Genomic DNA, 27,782 nt, shown 5'->3' on the forward strand with positions numbered 1-27,782 from the left:
AGGACTTTCAATTGAGCTCAGGGGCTGCAGGCAGACGCTAGAAGGGGCAAGAGTCTTCAAGTAGTTGAAGATCTTTAATGCAAAAATTGGCAGATTCTTCGACATACTCTGGAGAAGCTTAATGAATATGTAGAGATCGGAATCTTCAGTTAATCCTAACTGATTTATTTTGTTATGTAACAGAATTTACTTGATTCAAATCAAAACATAGTTTTTCTTGAAGAGCGGTTCTGAGTAAGTTGATCCTACTCTTTGAAAACAAAGGGTTATTTCTGTATATTGTCTTATACGGCAACGAGTTATTTCTGATCAAGACAAAAGCGCTCTATTGATAGTGGAATACCGTCCTGATTTCTTTACCTATCGGAAACGTCCCTCAGTTGATATTCACTCAGTAACATTCTTCAAGATCATGAAAACCTTCAACTGCTATTAAACAGTCATGAGTCTTTCATTTTTTTTCTCAGATTCCCACAGCTTAAACTAACCGAATCGCTTTAGGAATTAAGGAAACATGATTTGATTTTCTCTCTTTTTTTTTGTTACAAAATACATTTTCTATATATTTTTTGGGCAAATGGAACCAACCAGCTAGTGTATATATATTATATATATTATATAGACTTTATAATTGTATATGTAAAATCGAAAAAAAAAAATCGCTTGTTTCTCACTAGTTGCAATGGGGGGTAGAAGGAGACTGCAACCTTCGCTTAGGTATACGGAGTAGATCTGCCAAATTGACCACAGAAATAGGATTTGCAAATTCGATGATCTCCGCACAGGGGGGAGTGAGCGACAGATTGGTAATTCATTTAGTCGGAGGCCTCGCGCTTCTGCTGCTCCGCCGATGACTCTGCCCCGCTGGCCGACTCCTCCTCCTCCGAGTAGTCCTCGTCGTGTGTGTGAGTCACCACAGTGGGCGTCGATGGGCGCGTGTGCACAATGGAGCTCTGCGAAATGGAGAAGATGATTAGCCAAGGGGTCACCCACTCGATTCTCAAGAGCTTACCGCGCGATGCAAGTCCTTGCCGCTGTTGCCCTCCTTCGCCGGCGCATTGCTGCCAGCGATGACTTCGTCATTGCGCAGCGCTGAGTTGAGCTTGGATGCGACGGCGCTGCTGCTGGCACCGTCCAGGGCGGCCACCGAGGAGGCGGTCGCCAGCGGCGGTGGCGGCTGGTGGGCCTGATCGTGGGCCACCGTCGACTCGTGGGGCAGCAGCATGGCCGGGGCGCGGAACATGTAGGAGAATGGGTAATAGATGAGATTGAGCAGCGTTGCGGCATAGACGTCGGCGTATCGGACCACCTGGCTGGAGAAGAAGGTCTGGCGCGAGCCAGAGCGGAATAGCGAGCCCATCATGCCGTAGGCCATGTCCATTTTGTGTGTGACATCCCGGATGCAGGTGCGCAGCTGCGATATGTCCGGCTTCACCTTGGCACTCGAGTCCAGGTCGCGATACAGATCGCCCAGCTTGATGTCCAGATTCTGTAGCTCCGCAAACAGTTGGCACTCCTCCGTCCACACGTTCAGCTCCCGCACCAGCTCCGGCACAATGAGGAACGTGCGCCAGCCGCGTATCTTCTTCGACTTGAGTATGTCGCCGAAGATGTGATCGCCCACGTACAGCACGTCCTTGCCCTTGGCATTGATGAACTTGGTGAAGAGCTCGCACGAGCCGCCCGAATACACCTGCCCCGGCTGCAGCGGCCCAATGTGCGTGCCAATCTTCAGGTCACCCGTCTCCGTATCCACCTGCCGCAGCACCGTGCCCTCGTCGAAGAACAACGGCTTGCGCGCATCCACCACAATCACATCGAAATAGCTCTTCCAGTCCCGATGCGGCTCATCGGCATTGGCGCCATGCGGAAAGTCGAACAGATAGGTCATGATCTCATTGGTGTACGTGTAGTCGCTGTTGGTCAGCATGAACAGCTTCGCGCCCGACTCCCGAATGCGGCACAGAACCGTCGGCAGACGTTTGTCCTTCTTCACGTAGTAGGCCATGTTCTGTGGAGACGCGAAAGGTGAAAATCAGTTGGCAAATAGCGGAGGGATACAGCTTGAAGGTATACAGCTAGACGACTGAATCAATGTAGAGAAACATTCATTGGATCGAAGTGCATAAACAGGAGGAGGAGTAGAGGTTAGGAAATTCTTCTACAGAGAGAACGGTCCAGAATAATTCTATAAACACATTGAATTTCTGCTAAGGATCAACATAGAGTATCTCCAATTGTTATTATCAATGAAAAACCCTACGATCTCATTTCAGTTTGAGTACGAACATCAACTAAGGGTACTAGAGTACGTAGATCTTCGTGTCTGACAAGGGTAAATTTTAGTAAAGCTGATTAATGAATGCTGGGACTCACCTGTGTGGTACGACGCTTCAGATCGCCATCGGAATGCACCCAGTCGACGGCGCGTCGCACGTCCTGGAAAATCGACTTATACGTAAATAGAAAATCACCAGCTTTGATTCCGCGTTCAACGCTGTTGGGTATACGAATAGACATAGAGAGAGAGAGTGAGCGAGTAAGACAGTGACAGACAAAGAGAGAGAGAGAGAGAGAGAGCGCGAGAGAGAGGGAGCGAGACAGTGTGTGTGTGTGTGTGGGAGGGATAAAGGAGCATCCAGAGTTGGACACAGGCGACATACAGATAGACAGAGCGCAGCAGCTGGGAAGCGTGCGTCGAACACAACATTTAGCCTCAACTCACCGAACAAAATCCTTGCTGTTGGTAAAGAAATCGACCAGACAGGCCAGCAAATAGGTTTCGGGCAAATTGAATAGAGTGTTCAACACGTAGACCCTAGACTCGTCCAGCTTGAGGAACTTGTTGGGATACAGCTCGTACACCTGATGGCTGTCAAAGGGGGAATACATTATTAGTTTAACGTACTACAGCTCTTACTCTAGCACAGTGAAACCTACTGCTTGATGAACTCAAAGCCATGCACACAGACCAGAATATTGCCATAGGCATCCACCTTCAGCAGATTGCCGTAGAGCGTATCGAACCACAGGCCACGCACTGGAAATGTCGGATCGTACTCGAACTGCAATATCTCCTTCGGATAGCCCATCGAGACGAGTCGCTCCTTGACCAAATTGAAGCCCAGCTGCTCATATTGCGGCGATTTGTACTCTAAATGTAGAGGGTTTATAGAAATATTTAAAAATAATCTCATCTATTTCTACCAGACTCGGTGTACTCACCTGCCAAGGTGTAATCCATGTCGAAGCCATAGTACTTAATGTTCTCCAAATGCAGCGATCGGTTCACAAAGACTCTGAAAGAGTGAATATTTCGAAAGATTTTAATATTGATCGTCAACAACTTGATATATACTAAATATATTGTATATTAAATATGTATTACATATTTATTCCCAACAACAAATTAGATAATTATAAAAATAACTAAAGTAACTAAAATTGTGCTTTGATATTCCACTTTTGATTTTATGCGTAGCAAAATAAATATTGCCTAACTTCAGGCGCCAAGCATAAAATTAGAGCTGGAAGGAAAATTGGTAGCTGATAAGCTGACAAAGTGATTTTTTTTTTTTTTAACGGTGCTATCATTAGTTCACCTTTAAACTATTATTCTAATTTTAATTAATAATAAATAATTAAATAATAACAATTCATTGATTAAGTTATCAGAACAGTATAAAATATATAAATTCCTATAAATTATTAATTGAAGTTTGATTTTAATTTGATTTTTAGTAATCTTAGCTTCTTTTTAGAGTTAACTAGTAGTACTAGAAGAAGAAGATATGTAATATATATGATGTTAGACTAATGCACGAAGTAAAAGTTCTTCGGCAGTAAGAACAATCCGTTGATATACATTGGAGATGTATAAGATGTAGATACGTAAGCCCTATATCTTGCAATATTCTAGAACTGTTGCCGTTGGGATCGTGCATGAGTATTCTTCAGTCTTACTTTTCTTCCTCTTACTTATCTTCATGAGCAACAAAATTGTATTGATATTTCGTTCTCAAAATAATAATCAATAAAAATAAAGTTAATTTAAATATATGAATTTACTTTATATACTATATATACTTAAAAGTTTACCGACCAACATTTGATAGAATCGTATAATGGAGGAAACTTTGCAATATTATTTCTGCTTTAGCTCAATCAGTTAATTGTCTTGCTCGCAAATATTTGTGATCGCCGCTGACGTCACAGATGGTCTGATGCAAGTTGGCTTATCGCTGACTTTGCAATTGCATCGACGCGGCTCCCCCCTTTTGGCTAACCCCAAACCGAACTGTTCGCCGGGGTTATCAAGCAGCTTCACGGCCATAGCATTGCACTGCGCAAAAGGCAAACGGAAAAGTGAAAAATGCGAAATACGAAATGCGAAATGCGAAATGCAATTGAGCAATTGTGAATTCAGGCAAATTCAATACAATATATAAGGACCACACATTTGGCTTAAGCGCCATTCAAAGAAAAACAACGTCCAAATGCAATTGTTCTTAACAACGGAACTTGGATGTGGTTCACGTTGGCCGCAGGCCGCTCTGCGGCCAGCAATTAGTGTAAAAAACTTGTTGTGGGCGTTGACACGCCCCTTCTCTCTCTCCCTCTCTGTGTGTGTCCTTCTATCCCTCGCTCTCTCCCTCTCTCTCTCTCTCTCTCTCGCACTCTGCCTGTCTGGCTGTGTGTTTTGCTGTGATAGCCACGCCCATTAGCGTTACGCCCCCAATTGCGGCAAAACTCATTAGCAACAGCAGCATTGGTAGCGCTTCGCTTGCCATCCAATTTTTTTGTTGTTTTTTTGGAAAGGGCAAGCGAAAGCGTCGATTTTTTAGGCAACTAGCGAAAGCTTTTAAATTGCCAACAACAAATTTGATTAAAGCACCAAAAGTGTGTCTGGGTGCCGTAATTTTCCTTTATATCCTCTACTAAATCTTGAACATGAATAGAAAATGGGATTATAGCATTCATAAAGTTGGTTAGAAAGTATAGAATAGCATGATATTAGAGAGAGACGGATAGCTCATACTGAGGATGTATTGTAATCAGAGAGAGGGAGAGAGGGAGGGAGAGAGAGAGAGAGAGAGAGAGAGAGCGAAATCAGGGCATTATATTAGAGAGAGACGGATAACTCATACTGAGCATATATTTTAATCAGAGAGAGAGAGAGAGAGAAAGCAGGGCATGATATTAGAGAGAGACGGATAGCTCATACTAAGAATGTAGTGTAGTCAGAGATGCTGAGTGAGACTGAGAGGGCTACATATGTATTCGGCATGGGTTCGCTCTGATTTCGATAAACGAGAAGAATAAGAGAATAAGAGTCTCTGACATTGTAAGAGATATGGGAGAGACGAAGCGACATCGGAAGCATATGGAAACAGAGCACAGCTATTAGAGTTGGAGAGATGGCAACTCAAACAATGTATATGAATAATATGGCATAAAATCCCCAAGTGCTTTCAACTGAGTCAAATTATATTAGCTAGCTTTAATATGGGCTCAACAGCATATTGAGACTTTTGCTTAGTCAAGAACAATTTGTCACAGATTTTTCGATTTTTCTTGTTCTTGTTTGTCAGATATATTGTAAGCAATGTATATGTGTGTGTATGTGTGTGTGTGTGTTTGTGTGTGTGTGCGTTTATTTATTTTGTTGTCGCTTTTGCAATTTGCTTCACTTGAAAATTTGCCAAATAAGCGAAAAGTTGCATCCTTTCCGCAGAATCCAGCTGCTCGTTGTTGTTGGTGTTGTTGCTGCTTGTTGTTTAACCCAAATTCGAACAAAGTGCATAAATCTGACACAGAGCCAGAGAAAGCACAGAGAGAGGGAGACAGACAGACAGTGTGATTACAGAGAGAGGGAGAGAGAGAGAGAGGGACAGAGTCAACGAATACCAGAGATGGAAAGCATCTTAAACTCTGGCCAAAAAACTGTAATTATTGCAAACAGTTTGTAAACGTTGCCAACTCGGGTAAGGGGGAAACAAGTTGGGCGTTCGTCTAAAAATCAATTAGGTGTTAGCCCGGCAAAGCAATTATTATCGATGTCATCGATTCAGATGGCAAATGCAATCTGCAGTCCGTCTCCTGCTGCCGTCTCCTGCTGTCTGCAGCCTCTCTATAAATAGCCTAATCAAATAAGAAATCGCAAATAATTTCACACTAATCTGACGAGTTCATTTTGCGGCTGTTGCTTATTTATTTGTTATTTGTTTGTGTCGTTCTTCTTGAGCGGCACTTAATAAAAACAACAACAACACGAGCGGAAAAACAAAATTTAATGCTAAAAATAATCACAAAATGCAATGCCAGCAGTCGAGGCGCCTAATTTAGCTGCGCTGCGCACTTTGACGATAATCAAAGCGAATTAAATATGAAAAATTCAATTAATGGAAGCAGAAACTAAACTTCACAAAAGTTTAGTATCAAGAAAATCCTAATTGATTTAAAATTCATTTTTGAAGCTGACAAAACAATTTCTGAGTACATAAATGAGAATTTTTAATTATAGCCATCTCGTTTGATATTTTTACCAAAAACTCTCTCGATAATTTCCATGAAAATACTAGCGTATATATAGTTTCGCATAATATCAATAAAAATACTAGAACATAGCGCGGGGTATACTTAGATATAAACAAATATGTTTGTGTGCACTTTGTTTCTCTGAATAAATGAAATGTAAATTAAAAAACGAATTGCCTATTAAGCTCATTAAGTTTGTTTACGATTATCATTAGCACAAGAATAATTATCTACATTGTTTCTGTCTTACAGCCGAATTTCAAATAATTTCCACTCTCTCATATAGTTTCGATCCCACGCTTCGCTCTTTGTGTTAAAATTGAGCTCTCTCTCTTGGATAGTTAGATCTTTAATGAATAAATATTGATAATTGAATAACTGTTACTAGATAGGAAAAACTTTTCGAATTTGCTGCTCTCTCAACACTATCAGTAACATTCTCTCTGGTTACATCTTTATTGATAATTATATAACTGTTACAAGATAAGAAAAACTTATCTCATTTGCTTCTTTCTTTCAGTTGACTTTCAACAGAGCTTACACTTTCCAATCTTCAACAAATATATTGATAATTAGATAACTGTTACAAGATAAGAATACTTATTGCATTTGCTTCTCTCTTTCGGGGGCAATAGTTTAGCAATTTACTGCATCAATTGCATTTAGATCTTCTTGAATGTTATACAAATTTTATATATGCATAAAAGAGATAAAAATAAAATAAATTACAAATTAAAATAAAAATGAAAATAAAAATAAAATAAATAAATCTTTTGCTTCTCTCTTCAAATTAAAATTGTGACTCTAAAACAATCGAATCTTTTATTATGAATGTATTTTCATGTTTAGAAAACCTTCACAATTATGAGAGTTACGTTTATGAGATCTTCAGCATTAGATGCAAGCGAGTCTCATCGATCAGCATAGCCATTGTTGCTTTGCATTTTGAAATGAAAAGTAAAGCAACAACAATGATCAAAGCATAGACAACAATGATGATGGCAACACGCTGGCACGACACGAAAGTGCGCAATCGATTGCAAGTCATATATACTATATATATATATGTACTAGATATATTGTAGTATGCACACCGTCGATCGCTGATAGTGCTAATCGCACTCACAAATCAACAAAAGCGTGCGGAACTGAGTGAGCGCCAAAAAGATTACAAATAACTCAACACTGGCAAAGGTCTGGCTGGGTATCTCGCCATCGCTGGGGTCTATGTTTGCTCTTTAAACCAAAAGATTTGCCATTGTTGTTGTTGTTGTTGTTGCAGATTGGCATTTTAATTGGGCTGTTGACATTTGCATGCAGCATGCGCCATTGCCATTGCCATTGCTATGGCTATTGCCATTGTCAATGCCATTGGCATTGCCATTGCCATTGCCATCTTTATTGTCGTCGCCTTCGATTGATCAACAAAACAAAAGGAAAATTCTGCTCGAAAATTGTCTCAAGAGCGAAAGCAACTGTTGGAAATGATTTGCATGTGTATGTGCGTAAATGGAAGAGAGAAAGACAGAGTGAGAGAGAGAGTGTGAGAGAGAAAGAGAGAGAGAGAGGCTGTCTAGCAATGTTATTGCAACTCTCATTATTTCAAATTCCTTCAGTTTGCTGCACAAAATTGTAAAAGTTTCGTGTTGATTCTCTGCTTCTTCTTCTTCTTCTTGTTCGTTTCGCTTTTGTTTCGCGCTTTAGACTTACGAATTTAGTGGAAGGTGCAAGGCTGTTGTTGTTCTTGGCTGCTGATTGTTGTTGCTGGCGTTGCTGTTGCTGGCGTTGTTGTTGCTGTTAATATTTGGCAGTTGCAGCAACAACAAGGTGTCGGCATGCAAATCTGTTTGCGGCACAGCTGCAACAGCTGCCACTGCATGTGGCTGCTGCTGTGCGGCAATTGTTGCTGCTGTTGTTGCTGCAACTCCTTGGCAATTGGCATTACAAGAGTTTAGACTTGAGCTCTGCTTGTCGTTGCCGTTGCCGTTGTTGCTGTTGTTGTTGTTGTGTTGCATAGTTGGGTTTGTATTGCGCTTTAAATATATATATATATATATATACCCATATACAGCTGTGGTCACAAAAATAATCGCATGACTGAGGGAAATGTTGGAGTAGAATAAAGAAGAATAAAAATAATTTTCTAGAACCCATTTCAGCCAAACTTTGAGCTTAACATATTCGGTTATTAATTTAGATGTTCCTTTGGTACAAATTTGAGAGAATTTCTCCATATATACTTCAAATAGTATAGTAATACTATTTAGCATTATTCTAGCTACATAAATTAGGTTTATGTCAGTTGTTTAGCAAACTGCTGCTATTTTTATGACCACAGCTGTATATTATTATTTATATATATATATACATATATTTGGTATATATTCCTCTTTTGTCTTGCATTTCAACTGAATCGAAAGGCGCTTAAAAGTTGAAGCTTTCATAAAACTATTTAGTTCAAGTCTGAAGCCCTAAGCTCTGCTTCAATCGAGACATTGAATCACGGACAGACGGCAGCAATGCTTGCGGCTAGACAACATGCTAAACGGTATTCACAGGGCAAGCGAGAGAGAGAGAGAGAGAGTGAGAGGGTGACAGCTGTGCGAGGGATGTGAACTGATTGTTATGGCCATTGTCCGTGCGAACGAACTGCAAACGCACTGGCGACAATAATTTTATTACGCCACATCCGCCTCCTGCTGCTGCTGCTGTCGCTGCTGGCGTTGCAGCTGATTCAGTTCCGGATCAAGCACGATAATGACAATCGATGCCACAGTTGCCAATTACATGCGCCATGTACGGACACTGGGCTGGCTAACGGTTTATGATGCATAACAGGCGACGGCTCTTCAATTTGCCAATTGCGTAATTTGTCGGACACATTTGATAAAGTGTTGGCGAGTGCCAGAGGGGTAGAGAGAGAGACAGAGAGAGAGGGAGAGGGTGTCTGTATGTGTGATTGACAAACTAACAACCTGCCAGCAAAAATTGATCAGCTCTACATTGAAAGACGGCAACGACTTTAACTCCGCTTAAAGCTTCTCAATCAAAGCCCTTGACTAAGCTTAACTTAATCTCAGCTCCCAAGTAAAGCAAATGAAAGCAGAGCATATGAGCTTTGCTGGTTCTGTTGAGTTTTCTGCTCAAAGTCGTTACGTAAAGGGCCAGAGTCAGCGCGGCGTGTGCCTCATAGAGGGCCCTTTGCTGCTCACCATTGAATCATATTACAGAATTACATTCGTTTGTTTCGCCATCATCAAGTGCAGCTGACAATTCGGCTGGCCAGAGCTGAGCCAGCAGTTGTCGCTGTTGTTGCTCCTGTTACGGCCATCGGGCTGCCATTGTCTGGCGGGCAAGTGCGCCTGTCACCTGCACATGCAGGGCCCAGGCCGCCACAAGCTGCCAGGCTGGGCAAGGGCTGGGAAAAGCGCAGAGCAACGCCAGCTGACCATTCCAATGGGAGGCAGCCAATTGAGTTCAAACACTTTAACTAGCTGTTAGCTAACAATGCAGCAGATCTTCGAGGCACATAGCACATACTCGTGCCGCATTAATTAGCTGTCTGCTGCAGCAATGCTGCGAATGGGTTTCCCAACATTGTGTCCATGCCAGTGCTTAATCTAGTTGCCATTGAATCGCTCTGCATACTCCTGTTGTGTGGGTGCGTTCAAGGTGAACCAGTTCCGCACTCAGTTGGCCGCAAGAATCTGGCTGGAACGAAGCGAAATGGCATTGAGAGCCCCAGGCTGGGATAAATTGAATTCTTTGCCAAGGTCAAACTAGATATGCCGCATGGGAGCCGACAGTTGTGATGCTCGGGTCTTCCTGCTCAATGTGCGTCCAATTAAAATCCAAATTACAAACAAACACCAACATTTCGAATAACTAGCATGGCAGCACGAGGCAAAGCCCAGTGCGCAAATAGCAGCAGCAGCAGCAGCAGGAGCAGGAGCAGGAGCAGGAGTGGTAGCAGGAGTAGCAGAGACCTTGAGCTTGGGACCTCTTGCTGGCCACAACATGCGCAGCCGATCTGGCACAATTGGGCGATAATTGACTTAATAAGCATAACCACAAAACCGAATAGCCTAACAAACATCACACAGACGCACACATATGTACATAAGCAGTAGCTCACACACACGCACGCACGCACGTATACACACTCAGCCACACGTGTAGCCAAGTGACAATAAATGTGGCAGGAAGAGCATTTACACTAGTCAACAGAATTGAGCAACAACTGAATGTTTGTGTGAAGCATTGGACAAGTGGAATGAAGCTGAGAAAAGTGCGTGAGAGAGATGGGGAAGAGAGGGGGAGAGAGAGAGAGGAAGAGAGAGCGAGAGATAAATCTATAGATTGCTAGATAGATACATAGTAAAAGAGAGAGGAACAGACAAAGAGAGAAATGGAGCCCATATGGCTATAGTTAAGGTTTGAATACTTCACAGACTGAGAAGGAATATATCGAAAAGAGAGCAAAAATCTCTCCCCCGAAGAGAGTGAAAGAGAAGGAGAAAGTGAGAGAGAGGAAGAGAAGGAGAGAGAGACAGACAGATAGTGAGAGATAGACATCAATAGCTACCTATTAGCTATCTACTAAGGCTACAATGAAATTCTCATTAGTAAATATTATTATGAGAGGAGATATACATATATCATTACATGTATATATATGTAACATCATATAAATACATATGTATATTAGATAAATATGTATTCACAATTAGAGATAGGGAAATAGTGAGGGAGTGAGATAGACTGAAATGTATGTAGATATAATGAAAGGCAAAGAGAGGCAGGAATATATCAATAGCACTGAAATTAGTGAAGAGTAGAGACTAATGCAGCTGACAGATTGAGGCAAAATAGCTAAAGGTGCCAATAGCCAATCGAACGGCTACAATTACATGTAAGAAAGAAACAGCTAGAGAGAACAGAGATGAAGGAGTAAGCAGATATAAGAAAGTGAACAGTAGACGATCGACTCTCAATATATGGTACATTGAACAGACCAAGAAACGGAGAAATATAGCTCAGATCAGAACAACAACTCTGACTATAACTCAGCAATGCATATAAAGGAAAGATCCTCAGATATTTTAACTATAACTGCAACTATTTTTGCACATTGTGCTACGGACAGACCCCCCGCAGTTGCTCCCATGTGTCGTGATCAGAGTTAAGGGAGCAACGGACGAAATTGCTGCACGGATTCAATTATTTGTGTCCACAGCGTCCATTCAAGTTTCGAGCGCTACCTAGCTGAGGTAGATTTTTGGCCTGTCGAGGAATTAAAAGCGCAATACACTGCACGCAACAGCACACTATGGAATTAGGCACACACACGCGAACAAGGATACAAAGGTGGCTGAGTCCTTTTGTATGAAACACAATTCGCGTTCGGCTCGCGTTGTCCAAGCTGCACTTCGAGCGAAATCAAACTGAGGCCATTAGGGAAAAAAGAATGAAACGACCTGTTCTATGGTCTATCTAGAACTTGTTTCGCCTACCGCCCGCCTCACACCTCACACCTCGCGCTGCGGCCTCACTGCCCCTGCCCAGAGATCATAATAGTTAGTCTAGCTGCGTGGGTCGTCCCAGCGTTTGGTGGTGCGTGTGTCCACTAAACTTGATGAATGCAAACAAACATGGGCAAAAAAAAAACCCACACACACACACACATACACACACACAACTACAACAAAGAGAGTCTAAGCGCGACTAAGAGATACTCTGGACTTGGAATATTTTCCACTGGCAGTAAGCTCTTGCAACATTTGCCTATACTTTTACAAACCGTAGAAACTTTGGATATATTCCTGTCTTTTCACTAGTCGCATATACCCCAGCTGAAGCGCTCTTGGAGTTCGCACTTTCAATTTTCAAGCAGCGGCACATTGCGTGCGGCCTTGGGCCAGAGCACGGCATCGGGGGCGGGTCGTTCAGCGGGTCAATCGGGCTGCGAGGGGCCTGCACGTTGTTTGACCGGCTCAGTTTGGGGGGGCTGGGGCCACATCTGCGCACTATATGCCGCCTGTAGTCCAGGCCTTTTTTCCGTTCAATTGATTGAAGGCGGCTTAGCATGTGAATGGCGGGGTTAATTAGACAGCAAGGGCCACTGGGCACCCCTCAGCAGTGCGGCAGAGCAACCCCTGCTGTGCTCTGCTCTCCAAGGGCAGCCCAATGCTCTGGCTATGCCCAATACTGAGGCTGATGCTGATGCTGCGGACCCGCCAGCCAGACTGGGACAAATGCCAACAAGTGAGCGGCATAATTGTCATTGATCAAATAAAAAATAAATAAATAAAGGTAAATTAAATTGTTTGCCATTGTTGTCGTTTTCTGTTCTCCATCTTTTTTTCGCACGGCTTCCATCTAACTCAATCAAAAGGCGGCGGCGTGAGAAATAGTCTCAAGTGGAGCAGCCAAGTCTCGCCCAAGAAGCGCACTGCGGAAGTGCTCAATTGATAAAGAAATCAAATTCCTGGAAACTAAATAAATTAAGCGCAACAGATTGATGATCTAATTACTCGATCAATGTACAATCAAAGCGTAAGTTAGGCAAGATTGTGTATTCATTAGGAAATACAAAATATAGAGAACTTTATTGGTAAATAACAACAATTGTAACCCATAAGATCCTAACGACTCCAGAGATCAGAGATTTTTAGTTGAAATATACATAAGAGAAACTTATTGTAGCATTTACTAAATATTCATCAAATTATGAAAAAAACCTAGATAATTTTCATGGTTAGATAGTAAATATTACTGCAAATTAATAGATATATTAGGTAGAATAGAAAAGCTACTAGGACTCTTTTTATCATATATAGGCAAAGTCATTAGTGCATTGAAAGATTAGGAAGACCATAAAGACTAGACTTGACTAGATTATTATTTGTATTATTTAGTTAGTGTTCCTTTAAAGAATTGAAGGAAACATCTTCAACTATAAAAAATGTAACAGAAAACTTTAGTTAAAGAAAAGAAAGAGAGAGCTTATCTGTCCGCATTTACAACTTCCAGGTGTGAAACTTGTGAGAGTTTTCACATTAGTACGACATTGAGTGAGAGGTTTATGTTTATATTGAGAACACTTTTAGCTATACCTATAAAGAGAATGAGAGATTTGTTTGTGAGAGGTCAGTCAGTCTTGATACTTCCAGGCGTGGCAAACAATCAATCTCCATAACATAACTTCACTCGACAGGCTTTCACAGCAAGTCCTTAGCCTAATAGGACTTTTCTAAGAATACTTTAATATAATATGCAAAGAATGAAAGGTCCGTCCGCCCTAAATACAAATGCAGGCGTGGAACCACTGAAACTTTTATCTTTAGCTAGAAAGTGAGTGAAGGGCCTCTCTGTCCATAATATATGAATCCCTAAATAGATTTAAATTCTTCAATTTGCTGGCCCCGATAAAATTGACAAGAAATTCAACGGAAGGCAGTCTTTGGTCCAAGGGATTTCCTAAATTCATTGTATAAAGAAAGTGAAAAGACCGAGCTGAGGAGAGAGAGAGAGAGAGAGAGAGAGAGAGAGATAAAGGAATGTGAGTCCGTCTGCCTATCCATAGTACATCCTTAGATTTACGTTCTCTAACCCGCCGAAGAGCGAGTGAGCAGGAGCTCAGTTTGCAGACAATCCTTGAAATATTTAATTAATGTCACGGTCTCGGAGGGCAGGCAACACGTACTCTCGTATATATGCATTCAGCACTTAGTTCTGGCAATCCGGACGCATTCGAATGCAGCGAGCATTTCATAGCTGGCACGTAAACGCGTTGACGATTTCTAATGCCCGCTCGAGAGCCAAGTGTGACAGAGCTGTCAATCTCTCCGGCAATTTGTCATTTCCTGCGCGCTTCACGTTCATTTTTTTGCTTCGTTTTCCTTTTGATGATGGGTCAACATGACAAAGTGTCCGGCGGTAGCTAAGCTGCGGCTACGGAGGATTTGTTACCTCTTTCAGATCGACTAAATGATGATTGTTAATTTCTAGGTAAATGTATCGAATGGAAATCTATTTTTCTTTTACTCATGCAAGAATTATGGAAATATTGTAGTTTTTTTTTTCAAATGCTCGACCTTTAATTCCAAGATTAACGATATATAATGAGAGAAAGAGTGCTAGGAGCTGAAATAATCTAACCTTGAAGCTAAACTTAAACAAAACTCGATAATTGAGTTACTGGATGTTGAAGTCTTAATTCCAAAAAAGTTCCTTCTAAGGATGAGCCAAAAACTGTATGTCCACGCCTACTGGGTGCGCTGTAAGCCGTAATAGACTATTTATTCCATTTAATTTCAAACTCTTAACATGGAAAAATGCAGTTGCTGCAGGGTCCATACTAAATCATAGTGAAATACCAACAAAATCAATTGTTTTTGAACCGTGACTGTGGCATTACTAGTTATAAGTACATCTATATCGAAATTTAGCTCTCGAATTTCGCTAATGTCAACCACAATCTCTTCTCGTTATTGAATAAAACCTATTAAATTTATTGTCATATAGGGTTTATAGAGATTCCCAATAAGCCGTAGATCCTGTCGCTGGCCTTGACCCGAGTCATGGAAAAAATTGCATAAATTAAATTTCGTACGCGCAGCGGTAATAATAATTACTGTATACAGAGAGCCAAACTATGCCAATTACAATGTTAAAGCCATTAATTTGCTGGATGCAAAAGCAAAAAATATATTATTTTTAATAAATATAATAAAAGCGAGACCAATGAAAAGAAACGAAAAAAACACAAACACACATTTTGCAGTCGAATATCAATGAAATGCAAATTACATTAAACTTTTGCTGCTGCTGCTGCTGCGGGAGCTGCTGTTGTTGGCGCTGCTGTGGCGCGATTCTTCCGTTTCCGGCAGCGCAAAAAGTTGCCAACGTGCAACTACGTGAGCCCGAAGCAGGCATCGAATTTGTGGCTGCGGCTAAGACTGGCTAAGGGGATTGAGAGGAGCTGCGGACTACCGCCTGGAAGGGAGGGGCGGTAGGTGGCCGGGGGCGTGTCCTGCATAAAGCCTTTTGATTTAAGACAATTCAGGCGAGCCATTGTTTGCAATTGAGCTGCATGCAAAACAGGTGCACGGTCACGTCTGGCAGCTCAGCTTGACGATAAAATGGCGCCTCAGCCGGGATGCACGTGCAAGCCAGAAGGTGGGGGAGGGATAGGAGGTACAACAGTACCAGAGAGAGAGAGAGGGAGGACGAGTATTTCGACAAAGTTATTCGCTAGAGTATGAAATGCAAATCGACAGGCAAAACATAAACGAAAATTACATAAATGTCAATTTAGTTGATTTACGACGCAAGGGTTAACAGGCTGTGTGTGTGTGAGAGAGAGCGGAAGGGGCGTGGCCCCCAGCCTAATCAGCATTGATTAGCAGCAGCACAGATTATTGTGACCACATGTGCGCAGAAATTAATATTAATTGGCAAAAATACAGAGCTTGCAAAATAAGCTAGAAAATTATCGAAATTGCGCATACGCCCTGTGCTGCCGGCAGAGCCAAAGCGACGACATCAATTAGGCACGCTGCCAGCTAATAATTAACAGAGAGAGAGAGAGAGAGAGAGAGAGGGAGAGTAAGAGCGAGAGAGAGAGAGAGTGGCAGACACACGCATGGCCAAGGGCACGTCAACAACTCAACCCCCTTCCACTCAGGCACAGAAAGCGAGCCCCAGCCCCAGCCCCACTCGCAGTTGATAAATTGTGGCGCACATCATTCGCCCCTAAGATATGCAACAACTTTGCACCTGTGCGGGTGGGGGAAAGTGAGAGTGGAAATGCAAATTACAGCTGCGAATGCGGAACTTGGGAAATCTGCAACTTCAAGAGATCCTGAAGCGAAACGAAATTAGTTTATGTTTGCGAATATTTCGGTAGTTGCCATTGATGGCATGATTTATTGACAGATTGATTAGATAAGGCAATCCGTTGTTAATCGTGCTGAGTTTGACATGAAGCGGCTTGATAACCAGCGTTAAGATAAGCGCATATGTCATATTTTGTAAATTAAGTGAGCTGCACGAATCACGAAACTTAATTAGAGCTAAACCAAAGCGTGAAGCGTTGACCAACACTGGCATGGGACAAGACTGAGACAGTGCATGAAATCATCTCATTAAGGGGAATTTCGTTATACGTTTAATAGCACTGATCAACTAATCCTATGTCAACTTGGCAATTACCTCATATATACCTATAGGTATTACCTAAAATTTAACAGCCACTGGTCCCAAGTACGGAGAGCTAAGAGAGTTGCTAATTTTGCAGCTCATAAAAACAAGATTTATGCAAATTTTATCAGCTAAAACGTAAATAAGCCCACTGCCCATAAATCATTTTGTGCTTAGTCTAAGCCAAACATGGCAACTGCTTTTTGTTTTTTCTTCTTCTTTATAAATGTATTTTCGTCCATAGTTATTTTTCGGCATAAGATTTAACAACTAAGTGTAGATCAGAAATAAATTTGCCTGGCTGTCAAAGTCGAAATCGAACAAAAATATGTTCAACATAATTTTCATATATTCAAAACAGTCGCAGACATCGCCAAAGACCTAAGGGGGGCTATATGAGTATATATAGCTTTTATTTATATCCTAAAAAGTTCTCGGTAAGATCAACAAATCAATTATAAATGATGAATAAACCGTGAACAGGAAGCACAATTGCATATGCTCAACAAGCCCATTAAGGCAGATATAGCTCTATACCTAGGTGCATAGAGTGATAAATGCCGAGCAATTTGTAGATGTCAGTGCAGCTGCTGCTATCTCTGTCGCACACATAATCAGCAAGAAAGATGTGCCGATTATTATTAAGATAAAGGCAAAAAGCATTTTGCATATTGCAAAGTGGATGCTATCTTGATGAAATTCGACGAAACTTGACGAAACTGAACGATGATTGTTGACTCAGGTGTTGACTCATATTGCAGTTGCTTGAACTGTTCTTTTTTTGCTGTGTCGTTGGTTGTCGCTGTTGCTCTTGCCACTGTTGCTGTGGTTGTTGTTGTTGTTGTTGTTGCTCTCACCTGTGTCCTTGCTCACGCTTATGGCCATGATAATAGCTGTCCGCGTTCAAGTGCAGGCCATTCAGCACCGATTGATCCATGTCCGTTTCACCAATCGTTTGTGTTCGTTCGCGTGATTCGGAATTCTTGTTGTTGTTGTTGCTATTGGAATGTGATTGTTGCATTTGCAGCTGTGTTTGTTGTTGTTGTTTTTGTTGTTGTTGTGATTGATGTTTTAGCGGCATTTTCGTAAAATTTCTACTGCGCTGGCTGTTGCTACTGTGACTGGTTAGCCAAAGGTGCCAAAGAGCAATGCCAGTATAACTGCGACGACGCGTCGCTGCCGATAAGCGATGTGACGATTGCAGAGCACTCAAATAGCACAGCGCGCCGAAACACTTCTCCAATGAGAGCGCGCGAGCGAGAGCGAGAGAACGGCTGAGCGAAAGAGGTCGTACGAGAGAGCGACAAGGAGGCTGAAGAATGACAGAGTGAGAGAAACAGGGCGAGTGAGAGAGCGATGGAGAGAGTGCGTGCGAAATATGAAATATGTAGCGCCTTATCAGATGGCTGGTGGAAACGTCACGAAACTATGCGCAGACGGCGCAGCAGCAGCGCCAGCAGCAGCAGCAACAACAACGGCGCGTGTAAGTGGAATGATATTGTACGTGAGCTGTGCTTATTATTATTATTGTTGTTATTGCTTCGCGTTCCGCTTTTGTTTTGTTTCTGTTTTGTTTTGTTTTTCCTTATAATTTTCGGTATTTTTTGTTTTGTATTAATGTTAACATTTAATGCTTATCACATAAAGAACTGGATAACACACAGTGCCGCACACGAAAAAAAAAGAAATTAAAAAACAAATGCATAAAAAAAATTGGGTTCGTTTGAATATTTGTTTTGCCTTTTGCGATGAAAAGTTTATGACGAGAGCAACAATTTCGGTCAACGTTCGAATTTCAACTGACAGCGGCGTCGACGGCGACGCTGAGCGAATGCAATGTAGTAGAAATGGGAAGGAAGCAGCACTAGTAGCTGTAGTAGTAGCAGCAGCGCCAGCACTAACAACAACTAGAAGAAGCAGAAGAAGAAGAAGACGGCAACTAAGCAAAAGAGAACGAAGGCAGCTGAGCGACGCGCGCATGCTCTCTCTCACAACGGCGTCGAAAGCTCTCCACACATTTGCGTGTCAAAGAGTAAGCGCACATAGCACAGCTGTGTACTTGTATTCGCTGCTGTCGCTCTTGCTGTTGTTGTCGTTCCTCGCTTTGTTGTTATTGTTCCTCTCAACGATTTGAAGCGTTGTTGTTTTCATGCCTTTTATGCAATAAACACAAAGTTTTTTGTCTTTTATTTCGAGTGGCGCGCTTCTTGCCGTCGGCATTTCAGCTACATCATCGCTCAGCGTCATGGTTGCGAATAGATATACATAGATAATCGTGTATTAAGAAATGCTCTCTCATATCTTTTGCCTTAAATAACATTTGTATTAATGAATAATTATTAATTACTAGAACTTGTGCTTGTGAATATGCTTGCCTATGCATTTCATCAAGCAGAGTATTAAAACTTCTCTGTATGTGAGTGCGTTAATTTGTTGTGTTTTGTTGCTTTCAATTGATTTTTATCTTCACGCCATGAAGCAAATAGACAGACGAGTACGCTTGAAAATAGCTGGGACCCAGGGAAATTTTAAAGTGCCTGTCGGAAGACTCATTTGAAAGCAAATGAGAAATTATAAATAGCGCGCACAATAGACAACGTACACGCACACGCACACGCACACATAGACACACACACACACACACACACACGGACATTAACACAAGCTTGGTTTGAATGTTTGGGCGTGGAGATTAGTGCGTGGGTTTGTGACTTGGCTAAACGGGCTATGGAATTTTTTTGTTTTTTCTCATTTTCCAAAGTGAAACGTGTATATGCATACAATGTGTGTATGTATGTCATTACTTACATACATATATATTTATATTTGTTATCTACGGAACGGAGCGGACAAACTATGAATTCGTTTGTTAATATTACAACAAATGTGTGTTTACATATTAGTCAGGTTGCTGGATATGCAAATACATATGTATGTATATTATTTGATTTGCTTTGACACCATTGGCTGACAAATTGGCTTTGATATGCTGTATTGGGGCCATATATTCAGATGACTGGCCAAAAGTAAATGGACAGCAAATACGCATTCAATTTATACAAAATACGAGTACAGTGGAAATTCCCATTAGCAAATACCTCACAAAATTCTTGGATTTCCCTGACACAAATGGGCCATTGTCTAACAAAAACCATTCTGAGTTTCACAACAAAGAGAAGGAAATGTTAATCAAATCTTTTAAATTCGATTTTTTTGAGAAATTAACAATCAAAACATTATTCACAGCTATCGAGCGGGCACTGTACTAGGCTAATGTGCCTACATATGTAAAGCACATCAAAAATGCCCAACAATCGCCGTGAGTGCGAAAACTGTTGCCACGCACTGTCCAATTATAGTAATGATTTGCTGAGCGTGTTTTTTGCTGTGTTGGATTCATAAATATTTCATATGTCCACATAGTTTGTCAGGCCACGCACTTACACACACACACACCTACTCAGAGACAGGTATTTGTATTTAAGCTTAATATGAATATCAATATTTAAATACTTTACTATTTATGAGGCACGCGCTTTGCATCTCGATTGGTTTTATTAACAATTTACACACATTTTATGAACAAGATATCTCAATGGAATATATCTATATATATGTACATAAATATGCAGGCATATATATATTTTTTATAGTATTTACGATTGCCATAAAATTTGACACAGAAATTTTTTAGTCTATATGTATCTATTATCATATTTGAATATAATTCGTATACCCTGTATACTTTGAAAGCGAATATTTAGGGGGTTTCGCCAAGTGTTTGTAAGTTGTACCTATCTTATTATATGTAAGTCTTTCAATCTGAATTAGATTTGATATATGTATGTACATAGATGAAATAATCGATTTCTGGTACTACAAATAGACATCAATATAGACTATACACTGAATCATACCTAGACATATTCGTATATATTTAAATGTGGTCTGTAGGCTCTCAAATACAGATCAGCTTACAGATAAAGTTTGATCCAAGAAATAATTTCTATATAAATAGAGAGAGTACCCACACGAGTTATCTACAGGGTATCTCTTAGTTGACTTATGTACCTTAAGACTCTATTTTGATATATTTTAAATCTTCTAAGCTTACTCGAATACAATGAACTAAGTAAAGCTACTTATCTATTCGCCTGTCCCTCTCTATCTCTCTCGCTCACTCTGCTCCCCTGAGCAAGAACTGGCCTGATAAACCTGGCCAAATTTAGACTCTATTGTTAATTATTTTGGTCGCCTTCAGTCCGATTTTGGTGTTTATATTTGAATTTCATAAGTGGACGAATATATCAAGTAGATCCAAATGATTTGCTCAACTCAGGCGCATAACTGTTTATTTATACTTGGTTAAGATTGCTTTTCAATTTTCAAGATTGGGTCGATTAGGAAAATGAGAAAAAACAAACATCAACAGTAACAGCAGCAGCAACCCACAAGAATCCAAATCGAAATTCAAATCCATTGAACGAAAACAAAAATAGGCAAATATTGGCACAGCAACTGCAAATATGTGTCGAGTACACACACACACACACACGCACCAGCGCACATACGCCTCGAAGCATCGGAATTGTGCCTGTGGCATGGAAGAGGCCAAAAGTAGGGTATTCCAATTGGGTAATACGACAGAGCAGACTAAAACAGTTTGCTCTGTGTCAATGTCAGCTGCATTACGCAGATGTTGACTCAAGCATATATATTTCTATATGAATATATATAGGCAGATAGATAGATATATGTATATACTTATAGATATAGATGTGTGTGTGTCTTGGAAGCCTGACGCTCTAATTGGAAAATGCAGTTGACACTCACTTCGGAATGCCCACTTAAAAGTCTATGAAAAAAAAAAAACATCCACAGAACTGGTTGTCAAACATGAGAAGCAATCAAATCGTGGCGAATATATGAAGACTCTATTATATATACCCCAAAATATGTATGTCTATAGAGATATGACTTCCTATCTCACTTGATTATCTATAAAGATAATATAGAGTTGCATAATTTCTATATTATATGCGGAACTGTGAATAGCAAAAGTAAATGCCTATACTCTCAACCTATTCCACATACCCTACAGAACTCCCTATAGAGCATATATGTATGTATGTATTCTTCGATTAATTGTTTGTGATTGAACATTTCAATATATGTATTTATTTTCTTCAGGTACTACTACACAGAAATATCCATACAGTCGATAGGGAAGTGTATGAAAAAGTCTACATGCACGTCATGCTCATTGATGTTGTTGTATCTTCTTCTTCTTCTCTGCTGTTTGCTGTCAGTTGTAGTTGCTGCGCCTCTCAGATAAGGCGATAAGGTGCATTCGACATGGGCCCTAAGCAGAATCGTAGAAGAGCAACGTATGTGGGCAGCGATTACTGAGCGAAAAAGTGCCTGAATGCACTGAGAGAAATTGCAAAGCAAAATGGGAGCTAAATCTGAACAATATATTAAATTAATAAATAATCGGACTTGCCCATTATAAAAGTTTTTGAACACTAATTCAAAGATAATCAAACTAATCATGAATATATAGAAATATGTCTTTATATATAATATAATAGATGCATTACGTCACACCATAAAAGTAACTCACTATATTATCTATCTCACAGGTTGAATCTACTTGCCGCACCTCGATAGATACTAGAATAAAATTAATTGGAATATTTAATGAACATCGAATAGATTCAATTTCCACGTCTTTTGACCTTGTCCATTGAAAGGCCCGAAAGCGGCTCAAATGTGCGCAGTCTATGACCTATGTCACCTGCTCTGTGACAGGGTTGAGTAAAAACAAAAACAAAAACAAAAACAAAACAAAATCAACAGAGAACAATCGACAAGCGACAATCGACAGTAACAACAAGTGACGCTGATGATAAGAATTTGGGGCAGCTACTCGTGTCACTCTAATGAGCCAAGGAGGTGGCGCTCCCAATGTCGGGCGCAACATTGAGTTTGTTTACCCCCACAATCGTTGGATCTCCGACCCCAAGCGGCAAGTGCGTGACGTCACCTGACATTAAATGGAAGGTAACGGGCTCACACTCTAGGTTGTAAAGTGAATAAAATAAAAATAATTATATATTTCTAGAAATATTTCTTAGTTGTACAGCTTATAGTGCAAGCCCGTAACCTCAAGTATATACATATAATATATTCGTAATAAATTAATCTCAGATCCTAAATATCACAACTGCTACATTTGTAGGTCATATGGAAGTCGGTGCAACTCTTAGTGTGTTTAGGTGGATTACGTTTCACACTTACCTATGAGCCGCTTGGCGGTAATACTTTTTGGGGGCCGAGCCGGGGCCGGGCGTATTGGGCGCTGAGTCGCTCATATCGCTCTGCAAAAGATACAAAAACATAGACATAGGAGAGGGGGGAGCAAAAGTGTTTAGTCGGGGCCGCAAGGCTCTCACACACACACACACGCACAGAGAGACAGATAGACAGACAAGCATCTTAAGTTAGTTGCATGTGACAAGAGATTGAAAAGGAGGTGGAAGAAGATGGGGAAGAGAATGCGATGCAGCAAAAGCAATTAGGTGCACAAAAGGACATCAGTGCAGGGCAAATCATATGAGTGTGGGTGTATTTATATATATGTATGTGTGTGTGTATGTGTGCGTGTCTGACTGACACAATTGGTACAGCAAGCTAATGAGCTTTGCTGCAGCTGATTGATGTGCATGTGTCTGCATAAAGCGTGTACCGTTTCTTACGCTCACTTGTGTATGTGTGTGTGTGATGTCACAGTCTCTGGCACTCTCTCGCTCTCGCTCTCACTCACTCACGCTGCTGTACTTACTTGATAGGGCATGTCGTAGTACTCTCTCACGCACTGAGCGTGTGTCTGAGCCTCCGCCTGGGCTAGAACCACGCTGGCATCGGCCTCTTGTGACGACATTGTTGTCATTTTTCTTAAGCGTGCATAGGGGCTGACGCTTTTATTATTTATGCTTGCCGTCCTGCTCCTGCTGTTGCTCTTGCTGTTGCTCTTTCTGTTGTTGTTGCTGTTGCTCTTGCTCAGCCGTTGAGTTTTAGAGCCACTCCAGATCTCGCTCAGTTTATACAGCAGGCTATCGAAGTAGCTAATTTGGGCTCTAACTGTTTTTGTGTTTGCTTTGTCTGTTTGAGCTGTTATTGGTTTTGATGTTATGGTTATTGTTGTTGCTGTTGCTGTTGCTGTTACTGTTGTAGTTGTTGGTTTTATTGTGGTTGCCTGAATTAACTGCCAATTGCATAAGTTCTTCAAAATGTGCGGCGAGTTCACGCGAGCCATTGAGCAAGGTCGCAAGTAAAAAATAAACAAACAAACGAATACAGTACTCGAACGGTGCAAATACGTGTGTGCGTGTGTGTGTGTGTGCGTGTGTGTGGGTGTGTGTGTGTGTGCGTGTGTGCGTGTGTGTCTGTGGATTGTGTTAACGTTAAAATTTTGTAAAAGAAAAAGCTTTCCAAACAGTCAAATCAACATCAAAATCAAAGTCAAACTCGAATTGGCTAAACCCTCTGCAACTTGCAACATTTGGCGGCAAACAAGTTCACCAGCTGGAGGCCCGACAGCTTATTGCATACTTTATGGCACGATGCCAATCATGTGGCAGGTGTAATTTAGTGTGTAGTGTTTTTTTTTTTTAATAATTGAAAAAAGCTAACTAGATAAATCAACTATTTTCATTATGAAAGGAAAACACAAACAAAAGACTTAAATTTCTACACTTAGCTGTTAAGTTCGACACTCTCTGTTATTTTCAGCAAACACACTGTGTAAACATCGCTCATAATTAGGCGTGCAAAGAGGGCATTCAAATAGAAACGAACAAAAACAAAGCGCAGGAACGAACAGAAAAAAAACCAACGGAATTTGAAGTAAAGCCAAAAGCATAGAGGGAAAGCAAAAACAATTCAGTTGAGCTGCCTAAAAGTATAATACGAAAATTCGACTGCAGTTGCGAGCTTAATGAACAGTTACATACAAACATACGCACATACATACATACAGATGAAGTGCGCATACATGTACATACATATGTACTAGCTGTTACGTATGTATGCATATTTGTTTGTGCCGCTGTTGTTGATGCTGCTGCGGTGGCTGCTGCTGCTGCGCTTTTTTAGCTTTCGCGCTTGGTCCAATTAATTGCAAAGCAAAATATTCTTTATCTTATGTGTACATATATATGTACTTATGCATGTGTATGTATGCATGTACATATATAGATATCTATGTGTATGTATGTACATATTTGTCGAGTGTATCGATCTATCACGGCTGTGCGAGTGGGGACCACAGTAATATACGTTTTAGTCGGGGATCTAAAAATAAGACTCCATAGGCCATGGGCCACTTGCGTGTGCGGCAACAGCTATAACAAACAGCAACAGCAACAACAACAGCAACAGCAACAACAAACAGCGCACACATGAGTCACCATTTACAGTTAGCAGCGATTTTTCACACTATTTAATTAGGCCAAATAGAATTAGAATAAACGAATTTTGTTTAATTTGACAGCTTGCATTCTAGAAGACTCTTTTATCAGTCACTCACTCACACACTCACACAAACAATATACCTGATACAATTAGCTGTAGAGTTTTAGCAACTTATGAGCGCACACGAAATTAACTTTATTTGCTTTTCTCTTAGATTTTTGCACACGCGTTTCGCAAGGTTACTCCAGCACGTTGTGTCTTCAGAAAAAAAAGAGATATAAATATATGCATAAATTTGATGAAATACTAAATTTGTACATATACAGTTAGCGCGACGCGACGAATATGCGAATTGGAAATTTTTCTGTGACGTCTGGCGAAAAATTGAATTTGACTCTAATTTATCATGCGGTCGCGTTAGCTGCCTACTTGTTTCTTTTCGCTCTGCTTTGGCTTCTATTATATTTAAGTTTTGTTTTCTCTCATTTTTCTTCACTTAATTGTTGTTTTTCCGCTCGCTTTTCACAATTTTTCCTTCGTTTACATTTTATATTGCAATTTTGACGTTTGCAGCGCACGCGCTCTCTCAACGTAGCCGCAAAGCAAATACCGCAAGCGACAGAGCGAAAGCCATTGCGTGAGAGCGAAAAGAGAGGGGACAGAGAGAGAGCGAAAAGAGAGAGAGCACGTGACAGCATGAGCGTATGTTGTGGCAGCCAATACAATGCCGGCGAAAGCTTTTGCGTTGTTTGTAAACAAAGCTAAAGCTTTGATGAACTTCATTAGCAGCTGGCAGCGCTGTCGCCGTCGCCGTCGCCGTCGCGACTGCATAAGCGTTTTGGCGGCAACCGTTTGAACGGCACGCCGAGAAGCTTCCACCCAGAGCCGACGCCAGCTAAACAGTGGGCGTGTCACATTAACTATGCACTCAAGGGCAGAGCGCAAAGATAGGCGATAAATGACGCACTAGCATATAGAAAGTCATTTGTTTTAATGTTAAATAAATGTATGTATATGCGCATATATGAATGTATGTATGTATGTGGCTAATTAACTACTTACATATTTAATTCGATATGAATTTCAGCATGCGGACTACATTAATAATTTTTATTATCACTATTACTATTGTTATTGCCATTATTATGATTATTGCTTTTAAAATTGAGAATGATTTAGTTTTTAAAGGCTCTTTGCGGCAGGTGTAATACATTCATTCGGTGGCCGTTAAATTTCCGCTTCATCTAACGAGCCACTTCGCTGCACTTGCGGCCATTTCCTTCTGGCTGCGTCCATAAAAGGAGCGCTGCTGCCTCTGCAGCCACTAGTTGAGGCTGGCAAATGGCTAACAAACAGCAAGTGCAAGTGCCTCGGCCAACAGCCATTTGGCCATTTGGTCATTTGGCGGGCATCGCCTTACGCAACGTTACGTCTCAGCCTTATCAGTTGGTTGCTTGGCTGCTGTTCGACTGCGTATTGGCGTGTCTTTCCTTTTCTCTTTCTCTCTTGCTTTTCTTTCTTTTTTTTTCAATCAGCTACCGCTTGCCATAAAAAACAAGAGCATTTCAGTGCCGTTGTTTTCGCACTTTACCGCCTAGACGAGCTGTAAATAAAGTGAAGTGGCCTGCAAGCGATCCGGCTCGAGCAACAACAACAAAAGCAATACCAGCAGCAATGGTTACAACAACAACAACAACCACATTAACAATGGCAGCGTTGCCGTTGACCAAACCACTTACCACTTGCCACTAGCCACTAGCCAGTTGCCACCTGCCACCTGCCACCTGCCACCTAGCCTTTGCGGTTGTCGGCTTAGTTAGTCCACCTTTTTTTGGTTGCAGGCGCAAATATTTAAGCCTGGCTATAACAGTCTAAGCCAACATGTTGTATACACTATATCTGTATCTATATCTATATCTATATCTATATCTATATCTATATCTATATCTATATCTATATCTATATCTATATCTATATCTATATCTATATCTATATCTATATCTATATCTATATCTATATCTATATCTATATCTATATCTATATCTATATCTATATCTATATCTTATACTATATCTATATCTATATCTATCTATATCTATATCTATATCTATATCTATATCTATATCTATATCTATATCTATATCTATATCTATATCTAATATCTATATCTATATTATTCTATATCTATATCTATATCTATATCTATCTATATCTATATCTATATCTATTCTATATCTATATCTATATCGATATCTATATCTATATCTATATCTATATCTATATCTATATCTATATCTATATCTATATCTATATCTATATCTATATCTATATCTATATCTATATCTATATCTATATCTATATCTATATCTTCTATATCTAATCTATATCTATAATCTATATCTATATCTATATCTATATCTATATCTATATCTATATCTATTCTATATCTATATCTATATCTATTCTATATCTATATCTATATCTATAGCTATATCTCATATCTATATCTATATCTATATCTATATCTATATCATATCTATATCTAATATCTATATCTATATCTATTC

At 40.5% G+C, this 27,782-nt stretch overlaps 1 protein-coding gene across 7 annotated transcripts; it reads right to left on the bottom strand.

Moving 5' to 3' along the window:
• Positions 1 to 523: 523 nt before the first annotated feature.
• Positions 524 to 25,733, bottom strand: Nt5b (5' nucleotidase B). Of its 7 annotated transcripts, none has more exons than XM_089265052.1 (10): positions 25,540 to 25,733; positions 25,356 to 25,473; positions 23,585 to 23,913; positions 23,041 to 23,120; positions 3,226 to 3,299; positions 2,941 to 3,154; positions 2,726 to 2,872; positions 2,377 to 2,497; positions 1,013 to 2,011; positions 524 to 953 (listed from the first exon to the last, which is right to left on the bottom strand). In XM_089265052.1, exons 3-10 carry the CDS (start codon positions 23,690 to 23,692, stop codon positions 816 to 818), a joined length of 1,881 nt encoding a protein of 626 aa, XP_089121178.1. In that variant the 5' UTR covers positions 23,693 to 23,913; positions 25,356 to 25,473; positions 25,540 to 25,733; the 3' UTR covers positions 524 to 815. The 7 variants fall into 7 exon arrangements, with proteins under 7 accessions (XP_089121178.1, XP_030244855.1, XP_089121179.1 ...); XM_030388995.2 differs by having other exon boundaries at positions 23,585 to 24,025; XM_089265053.1 differs by having other exon boundaries at positions 25,534 to 25,695.
• Positions 25,734 to 27,782: the final 2,049 nt, after the last annotated feature.

Source organism: Drosophila navojoa, chromosome X (assembly GCF_054131105.1).
Source record: "Drosophila navojoa isolate 15081-1374.11 chromosome X, UAZ_NAV_1.0, whole genome shotgun sequence".
NCBI lineage: Eukaryota > Metazoa > Arthropoda > Insecta > Diptera > Drosophilidae > Drosophila > Drosophila navojoa.